Source organism: Ambystoma mexicanum, chromosome 1p (assembly GCF_040938575.1).
Source record: "Ambystoma mexicanum isolate Mex_15411 chromosome 1p, UKY_AmexF1_1, whole genome shotgun sequence".
Classification (NCBI taxonomy): domain Eukaryota; kingdom Metazoa; phylum Chordata; class Amphibia; order Caudata; family Ambystomatidae; genus Ambystoma; species Ambystoma mexicanum.
This window is the reverse complement of record NC_090921.1, coordinates 769732251-769754945: the sequence shown is the minus strand read 5'-3', so window position 1 is coordinate 769754945 and position 22695 is coordinate 769732251. Positions and strand designations below refer to the sequence as shown.

The window sequence follows — 22695 nt, the reverse complement described above, 5'->3', positions numbered from 1 at the left end:
TCCAACACTTGGCATGCCAGTGCTGAAACACTGGGAGCCGGGATGGCGGCGTGCTCTGCTCTGAGGGATGTAGGTCGATGAGAGAAGACGACAGAGACACCGCAGGACCTCAAAGGAAAGGCCCTAGTCTTTTCCTTTGATAGCGCCAGGAAAACTTGCGGTTGTTTGGAACTTCATAGAGCCTTTGGGAGGACCTGGGTTCAAATCTCAATAGGATATCTGGGGAAATGTAAGGGGTACTTAAATTAATTTAAAAAAAACCTGACCCTTAAGGATAGGAAAACATATTTAAAAGGAGCCCAGGATAAAACAAGGATGCTTAACAGCAAATAAAGTGAAACCACAATTGAACTAATAGAAGCCCAACTGCCCAATAGAAGAACGAAAGCCTAAAACAGGAAGATCAGAGTGAAAACACCCTGCCAGCCAATCCTTTAAGCAGGGCTTTCCACCAGTCAGCAGTCAACAGGATGAGGGGAGTCTGGCTATAAAAGTAGAGCCAGCTTATTCTGAAGTTGTCTCAGTCAGGGACAGGTTCCCTGTACTTCTCGCCAGATGCTGCTGCATGAAAAGGGGCTGTATCGGAGCATTTTTCACAAACTACGCTGATGATACCCAGTTGGTGATTGGGTTATGTGGCAACTATATTGAGGACAGTGCTAAAATCACAACGCTATATAACATTAAAAAGAATTGGATGGCGAACAATTGGATGTGCTTTAACAGCAGTAAGACAGAGATGATGGTTTTTGGCACCCGTCAAGCCCGGGCTAAACAAGGGCCTGAATATGAGGCCTTTTACATTAAAGACACTCGCATACAGGTGTCTGGGAAGGTGAAAACTCTTGGGCTTGTCTTGCAAGCTTCACTAGGAGCAGAGGCGCAGGTTCAACATCTTCACAAGAGTAATTTATACCACCTACGCCTACTTAGAGCTATCCAACCCTTCCTGAGCGAAGAGAACTGCACCACGATCGCGAGGGCTACCATCTTGTCCCGTTTAGACTACGGAAATGTGCTCATGCTCGGTGCTAGCAAGAGCTGCGTGGCAAAATGTCAGGTTATGGAAAACAACGCGGTCAGAATAATAAAGAGGAAGAGGAAAAGTGAACACATCACTACGGACAAAATAGCACTTCACTGGCTGAGGATTGAGGATAGGATCCACTTTAAATCCTTAACATTGGTTCACAGGTGTTTGCATGGTAAGACACCTGAATATCTCAAGGAAAAAAACATCCGATATACACCAAACCGTGCCCTGAGATCGGAGGGACTTGGGAGGATCACAGTACAAACCCACAAACTAGCAACCAGGCTGGGTAGGGCCTTTCCCTTGCTGGCGGCAAAAGAATTGAATAATCTCCCTCTAGCCATCAGACTGGAATCCAGCTATATGGCCTTCGGAAAGAGCCTAAAAACATACCTCTTCAAGTAAGGGGTTGCCCTTATTAGGAAGGTTAGCTAGAATAGGTCCAGTTGTCATGTATCTTTATATGTTGCAACCCTGTTTTATGCGCCCGACGCCCGCAGGCTTTCGGCGCTTTATAAGCACATAAATTAATAAAAATAAATAAATCCCGAAGGAGGAGTTGTTGCTTGGGTGAAGGAGCCTGGACTATCCAGGAGCACTGCCAGCCTGGAAGCTGCCCGAAGAGCCTGGAGGAAACTGATTGACGTAGGGGGAAGAAGGAGAGTACTCCTGCAGCCCACCTAAGCCAAAACAGGGGATGAGCTGAGCTTCCTGAGAAGCCTAAGAAGAGGCTGAGGAAACTGATTGACCCATGGGGAAGAAGGAGAGTTCCCCTGCAGCCAGAAAGGTGAAGGAGCTGACCCGCCTGAGAAGCGGCTAAGGGAAAACCTTGCTAAGATCCTGGTAGAGAGAGACCAGGACAGACATTGGACCCGTGAGGTGAAGAGGGGCAAAAAGTAAAGATCCCCTGAAGAGGAGAGGGGCTACAATCCAGGTCCTCTGAGGATGTGAGGGGCAAAGAAGAAAGAGCATGAAGGTAATGAAAATAGACTCCTGAAGGAAATGGGAGTCATGCCGAGAGAGAGAGGGACGAATCATCCGAAGGACAGAGATAGAGAACCAAAGCACAGGACACAGCTGATCCCTCACCTAAGAGGTCCTGCACTTGGAAGACAACTACAAGTCCAAGTTTGATTGCTTCGCGTAAGCGGCCCTGTTTATCTGAGGAAACTGTAAAAGAAAACCCCTTTTGAATTTTTGGACATTTTGTTATTTCGGGAAGGACTTTAATTTGGATATTCTACCCTTAATACGTTTTCACCCAAGGCAAGGACTTTTATATGTTTCATTGCACCATTTGATTTAGCAACTTTAACAACTCACCTTTAAGGGTGTTTGATTCAGGAAACCTTTATTTTAAGTTCAAGGATTAGTTGCGACAGGCAAGCTTACTTCAGGGATTTTTAGCACGTTGGGCACCTTTTTGTTTCATAGGTGAGGTACACCTTCATTTTGTGTTATTCACTCAGGGATTGACTTCTAAAGCATTTACGTTTGAATATTTTGCTTTATTCTGTAAACCATGTTTTGGTTAAGCCTGCCTAATAAACTAATTTCTGTAAAAAGCCCAAAAGTTTGAGACCCTTCTGTTCGCCATGTCGTCACACTCGTCACAAAAGGGAAAGGACTGAGAGCATAAGAAGGAGCAGGTTTGAGGAAGTGGGAGGAATAAGACATGGCAGTAATGAGGGCAAGCCCGATGCTCTAATGCTCTAGGTATAAAAAGAGGTAGACATGAGATCCTACATAGAACAGAGGTAAGATTGGTCACTGAATGTAACTGATGTAAGATTGGAAATTACAGGGTAAAAGGTGTGGTGGTTTCTTTGACAAGATTAAGTGCTATATTTGAAAAGATGGATCAGAATAAGGGACAGGATTAGAAATTATTGGGGGAAAAACAGGGCTGGAATCTAGGGGTGAGTGCCCGGTAAAAGCTGTACTGAAGGGGATTGGATGATACAGTGAGGAGGGAATCTGAGCACAGATTAATCTTTATAGTGTAAAACGGCAGTCTTGGGCTGTGAAGCAAGAGTCAATGTTATGGTGTGTTAGGGATGGATAATACATTTATGGTTGAAAACAAGGTGGGGTTGCGACCTGAAAGAAGATTGGTTTGCTTAATTATGCCTATATCCCGTGCCACTCTACTTTTATACTAATGGCATATGTATTCCATGTACTAGAAGGGACTGAAGCAGTTTTGCACTGCGTGCATATATAGCTTTACATCTGATAATTCTTAGCACACGTATCCTCACCTGCCTCAAAACCCTACCCCAACACAGCTGCTTGCTGGGCATCTATGAGCATGGCATGTTTCCAGATGCCTGCCTGTTTTTTCTGAGGCCAGTGATATTGTCGCCAAGGAAAAGGACATGTAACCAAATTTGCACACTGAAGGAAATCAAGCAGTTTGCCCAAATATTCTATGAGTGGAGTTTAAAATAGTAAATGACACCAGTCCTAGAATATGTTGGGGAAGGCTTTTTAGGGATCATGAAAATAAAGTCTCTCTGGCGACCTTTTCCTGGCGACATTTTCTCATAGAACTGTTTTGATTTTTCTTAGTTGGCAAGAGCTTTGGTTCCTCTGTCGGCATCCTAGCGCATGTCCTTTATGCTTATGCCAAAGGCCTAAGGCTCTCAGAAATGCTTGTCTAGAAAATCCCGTTTCGTAGAGGCTGATCATCACAAGTTTTGTTTGCAGTGCGTGGGTGCTCAGTATCCCTGCACCTTTGTTTGTAGTATGATTCTCCTTCAGCTCTGGTGATGAAAATAAACTGCATGGGCCAGTATATAGACATCTATGTGAAATGGATACTGGAATTTCCATGCACTGAAGCAAAAAATAAATGCACCTCTCTTTTTCACGGTATAGAGCCGTTTTGCCGCCAGGTTTCTTCACACCCCAGTCTACCCTCCATGACCGGTTCATTTAAACGCAGTGCTTCAGAGCAGAGGATTTAACTCTACCATGGGTGCCCCCCAAATACAAGTTAGTCCTTACACCAGGACTATTCCTGAGGTGCCATGAGGCCCAACAACGGGTTTGGTCCCAAAGTGATCGAGTTGCCAATAGAGATTACTACAAGGTACCAGAAAAATAATTATCCAACACAAGTCCTCGCTTACAGTTATCATGAAGTGATCTTAAAGCCGGGTCTGCTGCGAGATGGCAGTTAAGCTTAACCGCACACATCTTCCTCAGAAGTTAGCTTCTTCCAGTATTCATCCCATGGCCCTCATTGATTATTACACTACGCCTGGCTGCAACCACTGACAGCACATACCTAAACCTTAGGGGTCTGGAGAAGCGCAGTGGTCTTTCCCCAGCAAGTTATTGGTACTGCATCAGAAATGTCCCATATTCAAAAGCATAAAGACCACTCTAACACAATGGGGCTCATTACGTGTCTCGTGGTAGCCGTGCCGGTAAAACAGTTACCGTAAACAGTTACCGGCACCTGGCTTGCCAGTAACACTGGGGTATTACAACCCTGGCTGCCGGTAAGTCAGGCGCTGGTAACTGTGTTGTTCCCCATTCCCATAGAGTCCCAAAGGAATGGGGACCACTGTAACACCGGCACCGCCATGGACGGTGCCGGTGTTAAAGTGAAAGTCTGTGGGTGGGTGCTGTTCCACCCGCCAGGGCAGACCTGGTTGCCGGGAAGGCAACCTGCCTGCAGACTCGTAATTTGCTGGTCCGGAAACAACGGTGCCGGTAAGCTTACCGGCACCGTTGTTTCTGGACCGGCAAACTCGTAATGAGGGCCAATGTCTTTCCAAACAAAGCAGAAGCAAAACGAGGACAGTGTTGTCAGAATCATTACAGCTCCCCCTAAAAAGTAAGTCCCGACGCCTTGGCATTCTACATCAGACACTGCCCAGTCCATTGTGTGTCCCACTGAAAGTTGGCGACCAAACACACCGGGTACTTCCCACGTACTTTCAGGTAAAGGCTCTTGGACTTTTCCAGGGTATGGAAAGTAGAGTTGTCTGAAAGAAGTTGCTCCCCAAGGCCTGTTTCAACTATTGGTTTAGTGTACCTAATTGATTGGGACTGCAGCTGGGTCTACAAGGACCTCCTCCAGCTTTGATTTGATTATCTCGTCCTCATAGGGATTAGGTTGCCAGCTGCCCCAGATTTTTCGAACAAGCCTCTGCCTTTTGGCAATCGTCTGTACCTCCATTGAGCATGCACATTAGCTAATTTTGGACCCACTACACTTGCAACCAGCAAGGCTGACGTCCTTCCCTGCAGGTGACTGGCCGTCCAGGGCCGTTGCAAGATGTGTTCTTTGCTGCACAACTTTGAGGTATTCTTGGAGAATTTTGGCATGGTTTTCTTTAGTGAGCTCATTTCTACAAGTTCAGCAGCCTACCATGTTTAGTGCCAACTTTGGGCTAAGCTCTTCCTTCAGCACTAGCTTTAATTCCAGGTAAGACTCAAGTCACTTTGTGTGTGCGTGTCCCTCACTCTGCAATGATTCTGATCAGCAGAGACTTATTCCTGTGGAATTTATTTTATCTGACCTGGGCAAGTCTGACGACCATGGGTATTACTGAATCAGAATGATATTCTCAGGAAATCACTGTTATTATTTACATGGGCTACTCGATACGTCGGAACACCCACCAATTTCAGATCTTTATATTGCTTTAGATTTTGACTCCTAAAAACCTCCAAAACATGGCATCCAGTATCTTGAATCTGGTGTTCGGATAAACTGATTATTATTGCAGTTAGCCCAGCACAAAGAACGAATGAATTCCAAGCCCTCCCTTGTTAAAACTCTTATATTACACAGTCTATAACAAGGATAAGGCAATGTCACAGACACAGCCTTACTTGTTACCTAAGGTCTATTCATTTTCAGATCAACCAGAAAATTGGCATTGCTCCCTATTTTTATTCTGCTCCAAGTGATTCAGACGAAAAGTCCATAATCGGTATATGGGACGAGCACTAGGGTTTTCTAGGGCATTATATAACACAATTTGATTCTTAGGTAGTCTTTTGTTATTTGTACTGCTCAGTCACTAGGAAAGCATAGATCAAAGGCATCTATTACTCATTGGCTTTTGTTGCCTTCTAAAAGCATACCTGCAGATGCAGTCAAGGGCAACACTGTGTCTGTGAACTTTTAATAACACATAACCTTGAATGTAATCTGCTGTACTGCAATGTGGGTTAACTCTGCATGCTTTTTGAGCACATTATATGTTGGACACAAACTTTCCATCTGATGCACAGGTTGGTCAATTCTTACCCAAGAACCTATCAGGATAAGTAAGTCTTCTGTTCATGCTGCCGTCCTTTCAACTGGTCAGGGATTTTTTTTTCATATTCCCATTTGTAGAAAGGAAGGCAGACCAACTGTGGGAGTATCTACAAATGACTTGTAGTGGTAATACTTTAGTCCATAGCAACCTTGCTCTGTATGACCCACATTAGCCTGTCCTTCAATTTGTAGGAATAAAGCACCTGGAGTTTTGAAAGCCTGTGGTTGCATTGTATGAGGTAGAAGAGGATATATGGTGCTAGACCACTCACAGGGATTAAAGTTACCCATGGCTTTTGAAATTCAAAGTAACCATCCCATGATGTGCAAAGGGACCCCAAGCCCCTCCCATAACTGGAGGGAATAATATCATATTAGTAGAGAGCAACTGTCATTAAACTTCAGGCTGGGTCCCCTAGGGTGGCTCGACGAATGTCAAGTGCGGCGCTGGGCTGTTTAATAAAGGAATTAGGTGAGTGTTTGTAATAGAAAAATATCTTATTCTGGCATTTAGAGGGGGCAGCAAAAATAATTTTACTCAGGGAGGACTAAGCATGGACTCGTTTGGCTATCACTGGTATAGATGAAGGATGATTATGGACTAGGAATAGAAGCATCACTCCAGACAGCAACTTGTACTGTAAAGCTGGGATCAGAAACAGGATTTGATGTAACAGAAGAAAAGCAGGGGTGGAGATTTCAGGCAGGGAGCACGATTATATATATGAATGTGCATCTGCCATCTTGTTCAGAAGTTACATTTGCACAAGTAACACTTTAAAGAAGAGTTTTCTCTAGTCAGTCTTTGCAAATACCAATAACAAATTGTCCGGCCCCTGGAGAAAACTGTGTGGCACCATAGCAATAGATGTAATGTAGCCAGGATGTGAACAACCTATGCACTGCAGGACAATACTATAGTGTACAGAATAAGGCTGCAATCAAAGGTTGGTTTTGATATCATAAAGAGAGACAATTGGAGATCTCTGGCAGAATCAGCTACCATAGTCTGCAAGGAATAGCCAGGATTGGAGGTAAAAGGGAGCAAATATTAGATCATGCACTGAAGTGTAGGCCACATATGTGTTAGCTAGGAAGTGTTGAGTTTAATATTGTTCACACCAGTCTTCTGAGTGAAAAATACAGGTTAATTGCTCTGCACTGTCAACACTTACTGACAGCGGGGGCAATGCCTCCGACAGAGCCCGGTCCTGGAATGTTCCCTGCCACAGCTGCTGCCTGAGCTGCTGCTGCTGCTTGGGCTGTTGCTGCCTGTTGCTGCATCTGGCGGTGGCACTGACGCAAGTCAAAGACCTGTCGGAAGGGAAGGGTAAGGAAATATGAGGGCATTGTCAAAAATAAATGGTAGGACAATGGCAGAAAGAATGGGCTACTCACCTGCAGGTGTAAACTCTGCACTCTGCCCTAAATGCCTACCAACCTCAATCATTTGTTGGAGCACCACTAATAAATTGCACTGAAAACTGTGTCGAAGGTAAGTTGTTGTGAGACCAGAAACATATGTGCAGTCCATACATAGGCATAATATCAGATGGGGACTGCACTCGTAGTATCTACATTTACAGCAAAGTACAAAGTTATTAAAGACGTTTTTCACTAAATTTAACAGAGGTGCTGGCTGGTAACGGGTTGGCTCCCATACCCCAACTACTACAATGTGATAAATGTCTGAGCTTGGACTGCCCAGAACCCAGCCTGCACACTCACAATTGGTGAACCCAAGGTTCCATATTATGATAGCTTGCACAGAGTTGTATAGACATAACAAAGATGCAATTTTATATACGCAAACTCAACAGTATTGAGTGTTTTAGCAAAATGAATCCTTAAAAAAAAAAGAATCCTTGGAAAAAAAAGATGTGTACATTTTAACAATAGAAACTGAGTTATTTAGCAAGTAGTACAATCAAAACATCTGAGGACTTTTGCATCTAAGGGCACAGAATTTAAACAGCCAAATTAAGAACAGTGTATGCATCCACTAAAAGGGATATTGTACATCAATGACGGTTCCGTTGTAATAATCCTATGCGTTTCGGGACTTCAAGTCCCATCCTGAGGGATAAACCCTTATTCTTCTTGAAAAAACAATCATAAATACAGTATAATTCCCTAAACATACAATTCAGACAGTTCTAGGATAAATCATAGACAAGTTAAATAATTCAATACAGATGCCCCTCGAACCTCAATCAAACTCTAGTTGAAGTAAACCTCATACAAGGGTCCCCAGTAAGGAATGGATACTGCAGGCCATTCAGATTAATTATGATCACAACACCGGTAGAGCAAAAACCAATAAGTTATTATCATAATATAGAACCTCTGGTTCACCAATTGTGAGTGTGCAAGATGGGTTTTGGGCAGTCCACGCTCAAACATTTATCACAGTCCACACATAGGCCACTGGTTTGGACTCTTGCACATCTCCCTGTATGCCTCATTCCTCGGTTCCATAAATCTCCCTACAAGCACAATAATAGCTCAACAAGGCCATGGCTGTATCTGTTGATGATAGAATGAAAAGGATTAGAGCTAAGAAAGCAGTAGTAAGTAATGTACGAGAGAGAGTTGGTACACAGCACTGTTGCAAGGGTCAGAGTCACTAACCTCTATAAATTACGAACTGTTTACTGCCAGGAATTCTGAATCCTAGCTATTACAGAACATAATTGACATTTCAACTTTTTTGTGAATCTTTCCCAAACTTTTTTCTTGCTGTGCTTAAGTGGCCACTTCTGCCCTTCTCTAGGAAGTACTGAATGTCCAGGGTACCTCAGACATATTGGAAGAGGAAGTAAGGACAAATAGGAAGTAATTTATGTTATGCAGGAAACTTTCACAGTTAACTGGAACTGAAAAGGCACACACATCGTACCTTCACTGTATTGATTCTCCACAAATCAGTCCTCCTATTGGCCTTTACAGACCTTTCGGTTTATAGATTCTGTTCTGAATACCCATCAATGCCTGGCCATCCTCCTCTCCCAGAGAGGGTTCCATCCATCAGAAAGACATTCTCTCCAGGCAGGCACTTCTGTTTCAACCTGTTGAGTCAATGTGGCTCTTTCTTTTTTCAATGGACTCATGCACCGAACTTATACGAGCAATTGCAAATGTACTAACCAAAACAATAACACTGCCACGTAAGTCCCAAAAGACCCATTTTGTCTTGATGGTGCCAAAAGAAGCTTTTTCTGAACTGTGACACTTTCAGAAGTCAGGATCCTAAGATCTCCATTATAACAGACCAAATGGAGTAAAGTTGAGCAACCACCAGTGGTTCTGTGATTTCTGTGATTTGTAATCGGAGGAAGAACATACATTGTCTAACATGCTTGTTGGACCTAAAATCGTTCCTCCTTGTGATGATTAATCAGTGGTCTAGGATTTTCGTCTTTCTTATCGGCCAGCAAAAGATTTCTGGGATCGGGCCTTGCACTCCCTACTATCTTTCGTCTTTAAATCTTAAACCAGCAAAACAAGGTATCAATATAGAATCTTCAAGATAGTATATAGTTGCTGTTTAGAGGTTTGGTGGCTTATTTTCTCGACCTTGCAATCATTAATTACTTGATCGGTTTTGACTGTGAATCAACCCATCTGCTTAACTGGATTTGTTTGACTGTAGTCTCATTCATGGTCATGAAAGTACCTTTTGAGATTATTGCTTCCTTCAAACAAAGGTTTGTTGCCTGGATTGTCCTGCTGATGTCCACCATTTACACCCACACAGTTAGTGAATGTCCACGTAGTCTGCTTGATAACATGTCCAGTTATTCAGAGGCAAGAGCTGTGCACTCTCCAATCTCTCATTCCTAAGGTTATTTCAATCGTCCATTAACCACACGATTCCCCTTCTTTCTTCTTCCCCAGGCCCATGCCTCTTGAGCTAAGGAGAATTAGCATGCTCTGAATTTCTACACTGAACATATCAAGGACCATTCTTCTACTCCGAGGCTCTTTGCCATTTATGATGTAAATGTACCTAGCGGAAAAGCAGTCATAGCATCTAGTTCCAACTGAATTGTGTCCTGCATTTCCCATTTCTATGACAATCAAGATGATTTCCCCTGCTGCCTGCATAGATTCCTGCCCCCATAACTGGTGTTTCTTCAGTCTCACTTCCCAAATATGGAGGGAAGTTTCTGATATTCATCAATGCAGTTAGTTGATTAATAACATAAAACGTGCTCCAGGATAGTACTGCAAGTTAAACACTTTCCTCTAACAGCCTGCCTTTCCCCAAGTTCAAAATCCGCCATAGCCGACTAATCCTTTCATCCTTCTAAAAATTATAAATTGAGTACCATCAAATTGGTTAAGAATAACAGCTATTATTACAGCGCTCATCAATGGGATGGATTGAGCATGAAGCGATACAAAAAAGACCCTTTTTATTGTTATTTTATCTGTGGAGGGATTTCTCACCTTTATATATGCTCCTGGGTATATTTTGTGCACCGCGTCACCCGGAGCACGTCCTGCTTCCCTGTCCAAGTAATAACTTTGTACGAAAACAGCATGGTCGCTCAGACATCTCATCCACACATCACCTTCACCTCGGCATTCCAGCTGCACGCCTTTCCCGATGTGTAACCTGCAGAGAGAGGAAACAAATAATAGGACTGACTTCTCTCATGAAGCTGAAACAAACTGTGAATGAGTTTGGGGTAGAAGAATTAAGGAACGCTCTGTTCTCCACCCCTTCAGGCAAAGCTTTGGGCCCAGATCAGGTGGTTTTGGATGTATTTCAGAAACAACATCTGATCTGGGTGCCGGTTTTTACAAAAGATTTTAATGCAATAGTGACTTATGATCAAATCCCACAAAGCTGGAAAGAATCAACAATAGTAACATTTTTAAAAAAAAGGTGACAGACTTGACCCAAGCTGTCACCGCCCAAAATCATTGATTGATTCTACAGCAAAATGGCTAGGAAGGGTAGTTTATAACTGCATAGTCGATTTGGTACAAACTTGTAATATTTTGCCTGAGGAACAATACGGATTCACGGCAGGAGTTGCAACGGTCAAGCAGGTCCTCAACTTCAAGATGATTTTGGACAAGTATTTTCAAGGTTATGGATGCCCTATCTACTTGGGGTTTATGGATCTGAGACAAGCTTTTGACAGTGTGAATCAGCATAAATCGTGGAATTCATTACACTCTTTGTGCATGCCTACGCCCCTTCTAAACCTGTCGATTTCTTTACAAAGCGATCTTAAGGCAGCAGTGAGACTGGACAATCTGGGAAAAGTCTCTCCATCGTTCGGCATGTCCAGTGGGGTTAGGCAGGGTTGCGTTCTGGTGCCATTACTATTTAATCTCTATGTTAGTACTCGAACATTAGAGTTAACTGAAGCTTCAAAGGACATGCCTAAAATTGCAGTGAGAAATATTTGTGTCCTGTCGTATGCAGACGATGTTGATTTATAGGCCATCCCTCAGCCCTGCAAAAACTAATTGTTGGCTAAGTTGGATATATGGACTGGAGGGATTTGTTGATAAATCCAAATGTATGTGTGTGGCTTGGTCCAGTAGACAATTACAGCACATTTTAGTATCTGGATAAAAATTAGACTGGGTCTCAAAATTGACCTACCTTGAAAAACACCTAATAGTGGAGAAAGTTGGAACAAACACATCAATAGCGCAACGTCATCATTTGCACAAGTTTGTGGCACCATTACTAAGTTTGCACTTACTATCGATCAGGCCAGGCCTATAGCAATTTGTGTGTATGGTGTCGAGGTGTGGGGCCTGTCCACAGCATCACTAATTCAGGTAAAGGAAAACAACTTCCTGCAAAATCTTTTGGGGGCTACGAAATGCGCCATGATTTATTTACTCCATCAGGAATTAGTGCTGGACTATGTAGGAGATCTAATTAATCTGAAACCTTAACATTCAGGATTAGATTATGGTCACAAGTGAAGCCCCATCTGACTCACGACATTATTAAAGAATTATTGGCATCAGATATTAGTAGGAAAACCCCTTGGCTAAATAATCTTAAGAAAGAATTCCGTCTTCTTGGTCTTCCGAAATTACACAGCTCCTTCGACAATATCTCAAGGAAGAATTTACGATTGATTTGCCAGAGATTTATGGAACATAGAAGGGCTACACATCACAGTGTGGAGATTAGGAAACACTATGTCCTTCAGTATTTTGCACATGGGTGCAATAAGTTAAATGCTGGTTATCTAAACAGTTTTTTAGGTATGCGGAAGAGGAGTTTTTTTAATTCAGTTTAGGGGGTAGTTGCATACCGTTACCAACTGTGCTGAGCCGTCAACGGGATAGGAACAGTTTGGAATTGAGTGCTCTTTGTCCTAGTAATAATAATGCTTTGGGTAACATCAATTTCTATTTTTTTTTGTCTTTTATCTCATAAGCTAAGGTTAAAGTTTTTAATACTGATACTTAGAAAAATTTAATGCAGAACAATTAGCAAAGCCACCCAATATTTATGCTTAGTGATATTAGTGATAACTAATGAGGTTGCCATCGTTGTATATATGTTTTTGGAAGGAGCACTGCTGTTTAATGAGAACCACCGTCAGAGCGAACTCCATATTCTAAAATTTGGGTCATAAGATTTTTATTGTTTTAATCATTTTGCATTTTGTACGTATTTTGCATAACTTATGTATGGTATTGTGTGTACTGATTTGAATTATGTCTTTTATGATGGTTGTAACCTTCGAAATAAAGATTGTTCATTCATTCAATTCTGAATGAGTTTTTCTTTGAGTGTCATCACTTGAATACTTCTATTAAACTGTCAGAAGACCTTGTCTGGACCTCACTGTCCCCTCTAACTTCCATCTTATCTTGTTGTGATGAAATGACTACTGCTCTGCAGTAGAACAGCGATGAGTCGTGGCTAAACCACCTGCTCAGTCCTAATTACTAAACCAGCCTACAATACCCATCATAAAGGTAAAACGGGTACATTATGACAGGTATACCTCCTTTACCTAGGTAGCGCAGGCCATATACTTTTCAGAAGGGGTATGAGCTGAGACAGTTGCAACAAAAACAACAATAGAATGTTGATATCCAAATAAAAGAATGTCCAACCAAGGTTCTGGAAAATAGGTTCTTCAATAAAAATTAGTACCCAGCTAGGGGGGGTGGCGGCCTCTCAGCCAATCAGGAGACTTAGAACAGGGTCTTTACCACATGGTAAAGCCCCTGCTCTGAGCTTCCTCAGAGTGGGAGGCTGCCATCTTCCCTCACCGGAAATCAGGTAAGTGCGCCCCTGTGCCCCCATAATCTCCTTCTCCCACCCCTCAACCCCAATTTCCAAACCCCCAACTTGCCACACCCCACTTACTTGCACTCCTTCGTCCCTCACCGGCGCCGGGAACATTCAGTGTTCCCGGCGTATCTCCTTCCGGGAAATGGCTGCCATGGCAAGGGAGAAGGGACTATGTGAAGTTCCCCTCTCCCGATCGATGGTAGCCATCGTGTTTTGTAGTTTTTTCTCAATTTGAGAAACAGCAAACACGCCATTTGTCAACTTGAGAAGAGGACACTATTGGTATCCCGGTACAACGTGCCGTTGTATTAATAGCAATAAAACCCTCTCAGGGGGTCATTACGGGTCAGGTAATGCACCGGAGCTAACGTTAAATCCATTGCGAAAATGTATAACCCGGGGCATTACCTAAATGGTATTGCCCCCCCCTGCTCGGGTTGTATTGCTTAACTAATAACCCATAAAAATAATTATAAACACTAAAGACTAACCCCTTGTGAGACAGGCATGGTATCAATAGAGACACAGACTCAAGTGTTATAGTTTCAAAACCTTTATTTAATATAATGCTGGGATGGGTGTAATACCTAACTGGCCCTAACTCTAAAGGGATGGGTCCCTCAACTGATGTTTTTAAGGGCCCTCGATGTCTGAAAGTCCAAACCAAAATGCGTCTGTGTCTTAATCTCTGCTTGCCCTCACTCTCTGATAAAATGTGATAGGAAGTCTTGTTAAAGACAAATAGTGATTCAAAAAGAATCATATACCAAGGCTGCTTTCAGGTGGTCATCTAACCAGGTGTGGGCTAGTCAGTACCATCAAAGTTCAGCACAATCAAAAATAAGTTGTTTATTAGCTCTTCTCCACAAAGTTCTTACACTCTGTTCAAACAACTCCCCAATGTCTTTAGTTCTTGGAGATTCCCTTCCCCAAGCTTCAATCATTCCAAGTTTCAGACAAAACAGAAAAATATAACAGTTTCTTCCAGGCTCCTCAGGGTTCCCTTCCCCAAGCTTATGCCTCCTTGTTCCACCAAATAAGGGTTCACCTTTGTTAGGCCTCTTAGGGTTCCCTTTCCCAAGCCCAGGCCCCCTTCAGTCCCAAACAGAAGTTAAGTTCTAAACACAAAATTCAACTTGTCAAGATGTGCCTTTCTCTCATTTACAGTTCTTTCACACACACAACCTTCTTATGGGGTAATATCAGAGACTTTTGAAAACGGTAGGTTCTTTGTTCCTCCTGAAGCACGACCACTCTGATCGTTGTCCCCTCTCTGTATTTCCTGTGCTTGCTTTTCTTCTATCCTTTCCTCTTTCATGTGCTTCCTGCACCCCTTTGTTATCTTCCACTTTGCTGTGCACACTTGCACCTTCTTTGTCTTTCTCTTCTCTCACCTTGCCATGCCCCTGGCCCCTTCCTTTGGGTTCACTTTCTCTTTGCTGTGCACACTTGCAACTTATTTGCTTTCGTGCACCCTTGCATCTATCCTTTTCCTTTCTGTGCCTCTTGCACACTTTTTTCGCTGTCTGATGCTCACTTGCACCTTTCCTTCGATTTCGGGTCACTGGCACCCTTCTTATTTACTTTTCAGACTTTTTCCTTCTTTTCCACTCTTTTTAGCGCTTCGGTGCCCACTGGCGCCTTTCCCTTACTTTTGGGTTTCTCACGCCCTTCTAATCTACTTTCAAGTCCTTTTCTTCCCTTCTGCTCTCTATGCGCCTTTCTCTCGCTTTCCATTCATTTTCCGTTATCTTTCTTGCTTTCTGCTTCATGCCTGCTTGCAAACTCTCTTCTCCCTTCCCGCTCCAGCTAGCCGCACGCTCCCAACTTTCTCTCGCTTTCAGACTTGAAACTCACAAGGTAGCAATGCGCTGGTAGGCGGTCCTTTCCGAGCATATGGGATCGAGGTCAGGAGGTCACTACCTGCCCACAGGGGACCCGTCCCAAAGGAACACGCACTTCTCCGAATGCTGCCAGCAAGACATGGGCTGCCTCAATACGGGTTCCAGCAGACACGGCTTCCTGGCCATGCTGCCACCCCTCACAAGCACCGGGCCAGTGTCTAGGTACGCCGCTCTCCTCCAGATCCTCCAGGCTGCTCTCCCTTTAGCTCCCGGATCCTTGGTTTCTCGGCTTCTTTCCGGATACACAGCTCACTCTTATGATTGTGCAAAACCAGATCTTTTATGCTTAAGAGTCAAGTGGAGCCAGGTGTGAGTAGTCAGTGTGAAATGCTTGACCATGCCTGACCCTATTAATGAGAAAACATAATGGTAGTAGGTGGAAGTGTTCCTTTTGTTTCTCGAGCTGTTTCGTGCAGGTAATCCTCACTACTCTCGGTTGCCTCTTTTTCTTCCCAGTATTTGTCACAAATGGGGAGGGGGAGATGGAATGTAATTGCAAATGTCCCAAGAAAGCTGAGGAAGGGGTTTCAAAAGGAAAATGGGAAGTGGGGGAATTTAATTGGTATTGATGGTTACTTCTATTTACCAGAATAATGTTAGGAGATCGACAGCGGAGATAGGAACATTCACTAGCCTTGTTGTACTTAACTCTTTTCCTCCTTCTTACTTGGAGCATGAATAATGGGCTTTGAATTTGGAGTAATAAGACCAGGCTCAGGGCTATGAAAACCAGAATACCCCATAAAGGCTTCTGGGACTTCTTCCTCCGCTCCTTATTGTCCTGTGGGTATACTGTGTCTCGCCAACAAGGGGTCCTCCATGAATATTACCCCGGACTCCCCTACCCAGGTGATCCTCCTTCGCATGTCCACCCCCAGGGTTGGGATCCAAAAGCAATGGCCCTCCCATGGTCACCTGAATAGAGGGTTCTCAGGGTTTACATGGCAGAATACCCATAGGTTTCTCACACCCCTGTAAAAGAAACGCAGAAACAACAAGTTACTCTCTTACCTGGTAACGTTCTTTCGATGGGATGGTCCAACAACGTATTCCATATCTATGACAGGTAATCACCACAGCTGTGCTGCTTTGGAAAATTGTCGGCGTCTGCGTCCTGCGTCGATGGCGTCGATACGCTGTCCTCGAGGGCCTCCGTCGAGCCGACGTCACTGGATGTTATAAGTAGGACGCACGACACCCATAGCCTCAGTTGTAGTTTTTTCCCAGAACGTGTGGCACCAATCGTCTGCCAGTATGACCACAGAAAGCCTTGCGGAAACGTAAACTGCAATCGCATAAGAAATTCTGTAGCGGGGCAGGTAGGGAGGGAGCGATATGGAATACGTCGTCGGACCATCCCATCGAAAGAACGTTACCAGGTAAGAGAGTAACTTCTTCTTCGAGGGGATTGGGTCCTCAGACGTATTCCATATCTATGACAGACTCCCAAAGCAGTACCAACGTATGGAGGAGGGAAAATAATTTAGAATGTAGAAATTTAGAATGCCCAATTAAATTGCAGAGTAAAGGACCGCCTTGCCAAAGGCCAAATCCTGCCCATGGATAGAATCTAGGGAGTAGTGTCTCCACTCTGACCCGGGACATTTGTGAAATGTAGAAACTTAAAGCTCTCCTAGGATCCAACCTATGGAGCCTCTCCTCATCCTTACCAGGATGCGGAGGAGGATAAAATGCCGGAAGAATGACCTTCTGGCTTAAATGAAATTCTGACACCACTTTCGGAAGAAAGGAAGGACGAACCCTAAGGACAACCCTGTCCTTATGAAACACTGTGAAGGGTGGCTTAACAGAAAGTGCCTGCAACTCACTCACTCTGCGAGCGGAAGTAACCGCAACTAAAAATACAGTTTTAAGGGTTAACAGTCTCAAAGGACAAGAATGTAAAGGCTCAAACGGAGCCCCCATTAGGAATTTTAGAACAAGGTCCAAATACCAACCGGGCACCTGGAAAGGTGACGGTGGAAACACATTAGTGAGCCCTTTCAGAAACTGAGAAATTAAAGGAATTTTGAAATAAGAACACTCCTCAGACGAGCGCTTAAATATGGACCGCGCCGCCAGGTAACCTTTAATGGTACCCACTTGCAGGCCCTTGTGGGCTAACGAAAGCAAAAAAAGACAGAACCACAGGAATGTCAGATGAAAAAGGATCCACATTCTTAACCCTGCACCAGTCGCAGAACTTTCGCCAACGTCAACGGTACAGGGACTTTGTTGCAGGATGTCTGGCCGAAAGCAACACCTCAATCACGTCTTCAGGGAGGTCCCAATCCTTATAACTCAACCTTTCAGAAGCCAAGCGTGAAGGTTGAGGGATCTGACCTCTGGATGGAGAACCTGACCCCCCTCCAGTGAGAGCAGATCATCTCGGTAGGGAAGACGGCGTGGAGGGCAGATGGACAAGTTGAGAAGGTCCGGGTACCACGCTCTCTGGGCCCATGCCGGAGCAATGAGGATCATCCGGGAACCGAACCTCCGTAACCTCCGAAGCACTTGCGGGAAGACAGTGACTGAAGGAAACGCGTACAGCAGTGGGAAGGACCACTCCACCACGAACGTGTCCCCTAAGGGTCCTCTTGGAGGAAATTCCCGTGAGCAGAACCTTTCGCACTTCCGGTTGACACTGGAGGCAAAGAGATCCACTTGTGGGGTCCCCCAAAGGGCGAATATCTCCAGGAGAATCTCCTGAGCCAGCTCCCACTCATGAGAGATCGCGCTCTGCCTGCTCAGAGGGTCCGCCGTCTCGTTTTCGCCTCCGGCCAGATGAACTGCCGAGATCGAAATTTCCTGCTGGATGGCCCAGAAACAGAGCTGCATCGCCTGCCTGCACAGAGGAAGAGCGCGCCCTGATCAACCAATCGTCCAGGTAGGGGTAGGAGTGAATCCCCCCTTTCCTGAGATACGCTGCCACCACCACCATGAGCTTGGTGAAAACCCTCAGGGCGGAGGTGAATCCGAACGGCAGGACCCGAAACTGAAAGTGCGAGTCGCCAACCGAGAACCTCAGGTACTTCTTATGCTTGGGATGGATCGGCACATGAAAGTAAGCATCCTTGAGGTCGAGAGACACCAACCAGTCCTGAAGTTTGAGGGTCTGGAGGACTTGAGAGAGAGTAACCATATTGAACTTGTCCTTCCTGAGGAGCTTGTCCAAACCACGCAAGTCCATGATGGGTCTCAATCCTCCATCTTTGTTCGAAATCCCAAAATAAGGGGAATACCATCCCTTGTTCCTCTCTGCTACAGGCACCAATTCTATGGCACCTTTCTTCAGCAGGGATTCTATTTCCTGCGCAAGGAGCGGATCTGGACTCCTCAAAGAGAGATTCCCTGGTGGATTGTCGTGAGGCCTCTGCCGGAAAGGAAGACAGTAGCCGTGGGCTATGATCTCCAGAACCCACACATCTGAAGTAATGGCACGCCATTCTACAAGATGCTGCGCCAGCCTTCCCCCAACCGGTGAACCATGGGACATGGCCTCATGACTGAGCTGAAGCGGCTGCGGCATTGCCTGAGGGTAAAGAGGCAACTGCCGAGCGGCCTTGGCACCTCAAGTACCTTGTTTTCCACCTCTGGTACTCCTACGATGGCCCCTTTGACTTGCAGCTCCTCTCGATCTACCAAAGGATGGGTAATATCGAAAGGAACCTCCCCTCCATTGCTGTCCCCTAGGACGAAAGGCGGAGGTTGGCGAACTGCAGCGCTCAACGAATTCGCTGCAGCTTTGGAGGTCTGCAACCTCTCAAGGCTCTCGTCAGCCTTGCTGCCAAAAAGATGTTCACCATCAAAGGGCATGTTGAGAAGCCGGGCTTGCACATCAGGAGCAAACCCTGACTTCCGCAACCATGCAAATCTGCGCATTATGGTGCTCGCCGCCATGGACCGGCTGACGCAATCTGCCATGTCCAGACCCGACTGAACGGATTTACACATGGCATCCTTGCCATCCTGAACAAGACCAAGAAAGCCATCCCGTTCCTCCCCTTCGGGAATGTGTTCAGCCACCAAAGAGACACAATTCCACAGAGTATGAGTGAAACGTGCTAAGGCACAAACAGAGTTGGCTGCCTGTAAAGCCATACCCCCTGAAGAAAACACTTTCTTCACCCAGCCATCAAAACGTTTTTCGTCCCTATCAGGAGGGATGGTAGGGTACAATGCCTGTTTTGCCAGGGCCGTAGCCGCCTGCACCACCAAACTCACCAGAGTGGGGTGCGTAGTGAATTAGCTGGGGTCGCAACTGGCTGGATGGTATTTTTTCGGCAAAGACTTGCTCACTGCCGGTAGACTCTCTGGAGCAGTCCAAGCCGCTGCCACCCTTCTTTGCAAGGCCATATGGAATGGCAGTACCGGGTCAGTTGGGAGACCTTGGTCAAGGATATGCGTCAGGTCATCCTGCAGAAAATCCACTGGTGGTGCAGACCACCCCAGGTATTCCGTCACCCTCGACGTAAGGCGCCGGTATGAGGACTCGTGTGCGTACCAGGCTCAGGCCTACCGAACTCAACCTCCGGAGAGATGTCCAGACCACTGGCATTGTGCAAGGACTGACGCAGGTCTTCTAGCTGGCTATGAACAGACATGAGTTTGTCAGGAACATCTTCAGGAACCATACCTTCATCAGACCCTTCATCCACCTCAGAGATGTAATCCAGAGGCTGGAATAAATCCCTGGATGAGGGCACAGAAAAAGGCTTGAATACAGGCCTTACTGACTTCTGCAGAGTTTCCACCGGTCTCTGGGGCACCTCCGAAAAAACGTCCTCGAAAGGCGTCAAGGGCGTCGGGCGTGGCGCCGATGGCTTCGACACAGGCCTCAAAGGTGGAGCCTCGAGAGAGTCCTTCGACAGTCTCGGCACCAAAGGCGTCGACGACTTCATCGAAGACCTCACAAGCTCCAACAGTCTCGATGGCGTCGAGGACTGGGACCTGGAGCGGGCATGGCTAGAGCGATTCACCTTGCCCGACTGGGACCTCAAAGGTTCCCGGTGATCGCGACGACCGCTCAAGCCCGAAGGCGTGCAAACAGTGTCTCTAGCACGTTCCCTGCCAGCGTCTTTCGACGGCGCGGACGGAACGGAGCCCTGCGACTGAAAAATCGCCATCATCTCCTTACGGAATGAATCCCATTCCGCACGAGTGGAATGCTTGGTGGGACAAGCAACCCGCTGACGGGCAGAGTCCTCGGACGGGGAAGGCAACCGATGACAGCGCTTCCGTGAGTTCCCCGAAGAGGCAGAAGAATGGTGGGGCCTGCTCCGGGACCGAGACCCCCTGGACTTACGCCGACGATGCAGAGAGTCGCCCCTCGAATCATCAGTCGAAAGCCCAGTGGATTTCGACTTCTGGGGCTTGGACATCTTATCGACAGAAAGCTTCTTCTTATGCTCCCACAAGGCCTTCGAAGTTAACGTCTGGCAATCGTCACAATCGTCCGTGGCGTGGTCCTCACTGAGGTACCAGAGGCAGGCGTTGTGCGAGTCAGTCAGCGACATCTTGGAACCGCAGTCCCGACACTTCTTGAAACCCGGCCGCGGGGTAGAAGAAGATGAAGACATCATGGAAATCTTCACAAACATACTAGTTCGAGGAAACCGATAGAACAACTCAGAAGAACCGAGGCGTGCCAAGATCTCCGAAGTGAACACGTTCGCGGAATAAACGGAACTGAGGCTACGGGCGTCGTGCATCCTACTTATAACATCCGGTGACGTTGGCTCGACAGAGGCCCTCGAGGACAGCGTATCGACGTCATCGACGCAGACGCCAAAAACTTTCCAAAGCAGCACAGCCGTGGTGATTACCTGTCATAGATATGGAATCAGTCCGAGGACCCAATACCCTCCAAATGCAGACTTTGAGAATATAACAGCACTCTGGTTTTATAGTCTGGTGTGCTCACGCAAAAGATTTCAGCATTAATGTCAATGTTCCAGTATATGCCTTTAAAAGGCAAACGGGGGCTTGAACATCCCTATATTCATTTAATGCAGAGCAGCGGGTCATGGCTTCTTCAAATACCTTTGGTTTCCTGTCTTTGGACCTGAACAGTGTCAAGCCTTGTTGATGCTTTACTGCAGTTGAGCTGGTGTAGAGGCATGCTTTCTCAATGGTGAGTCAACGCTGAATCGGTTCAAGGCGCGGGCTACCAGAGGATCGAGTTGGTGTTCGAGGCAGGTTGAGTTGATTTCTTCTAACAGTTGGGTTTGGCGGTCAAGTTGCTGTCAAGATGATGCTTCTGCCAGGTTGAGTTGGTGTTCGAAACGGGTGACGTCAAAGATTGAGCGAGTGTTCAAGTCGGTTGCCTTCACAGCCAAGCTGGGGATCAGGTTGAGTCAAGGGCGTCCACTTAAATGGTTTGAGTCAGCATCTAGCAGCTCGAAGAGGAGATAAGTGATTCAAAGATCTTAGAGTGTCAAAGCAGCATCGCAGGTACTGTAGTGACTGAAAATTGGACTCCAGGGACAAGGTGAGTCCATAGTTTTGCACTTCCACTCCATGAAGTCCACTCACCTCGAGTTACAGGGGACACATGACCCAGCCCTATCACACTGCTGTCCAACGAGGGCCTGCCCGAGGCAATGTAGACAGGCAAGCTGAGGGCGGGCCGCCGTCCCCCGTCAGAATCTACACAGGCTGCCCCGGCCCGGCCCAGGAAAGGTCCAATATGGAGGGGGCTATCGGGCCCCGCAGGATCAGGAGGGGACCGCCACCACGGGCTGCACGTACCTTTAATGGCACGCCGACGGATCAGCTCCGTGAGGCGGGCCGGCAGGCCCTTCCAGGCATACGGATCCGACACCCGCGATCGGGCACATAGGGCCGACGGACCCAACAGCACTGCTCCAGACGTATTTATCCTCAGCCCGCACAGGGACCACGACCGTCCCGCCGAGGCTCTTCGTGGCGGGAGCTTGAGTCCGCGGCATGGTCTTCCGCCCCTCCGACAGGCAGGCAGCGGCTGCGTGGTTCCCACAGCCAGGCAAAGTCGTACTCTACTTCCGCTCGCCGCTGGACTGCGGCCGAACTCTGGCTCGGAGGAGCTCACCAGCAACGCGGGCACACTGGCTTCAGCACACTCTGGGGGGGGGGGTCAGACCTCGACTTCCATGGGGGAGGGAGGCCCAAACCGTCAATTTCTGCACCCAAGGGAGGAGATCCG

The 22695-nt window shown here is 46.2% G+C and overlaps 1 protein-coding gene across 2 annotated transcripts in view; it reads right to left on the bottom strand.

The window, feature by feature from the left end:
- LOC138580545 (mothers against decapentaplegic homolog 4-like) overlaps window positions 1-22695 on the bottom strand; it is an 880676-nt gene that overhangs the window by 20601 nt on the left and 837380 nt on the right. For both annotated transcript variants that reach the window (XM_069651176.1, XM_069651183.1), the window contains exons 10-11: window positions 10770-10938; window positions 7493-7631 (exon numbers count right to left, since the gene is read on the bottom strand). In XM_069651176.1, the coding sequence (XP_069507277.1) occupies window positions 7493-7631; window positions 10770-10938 (308 nt within the window). The remainder of the gene's footprint in view (window positions 1-7492; window positions 7632-10769; window positions 10939-22695) is intronic.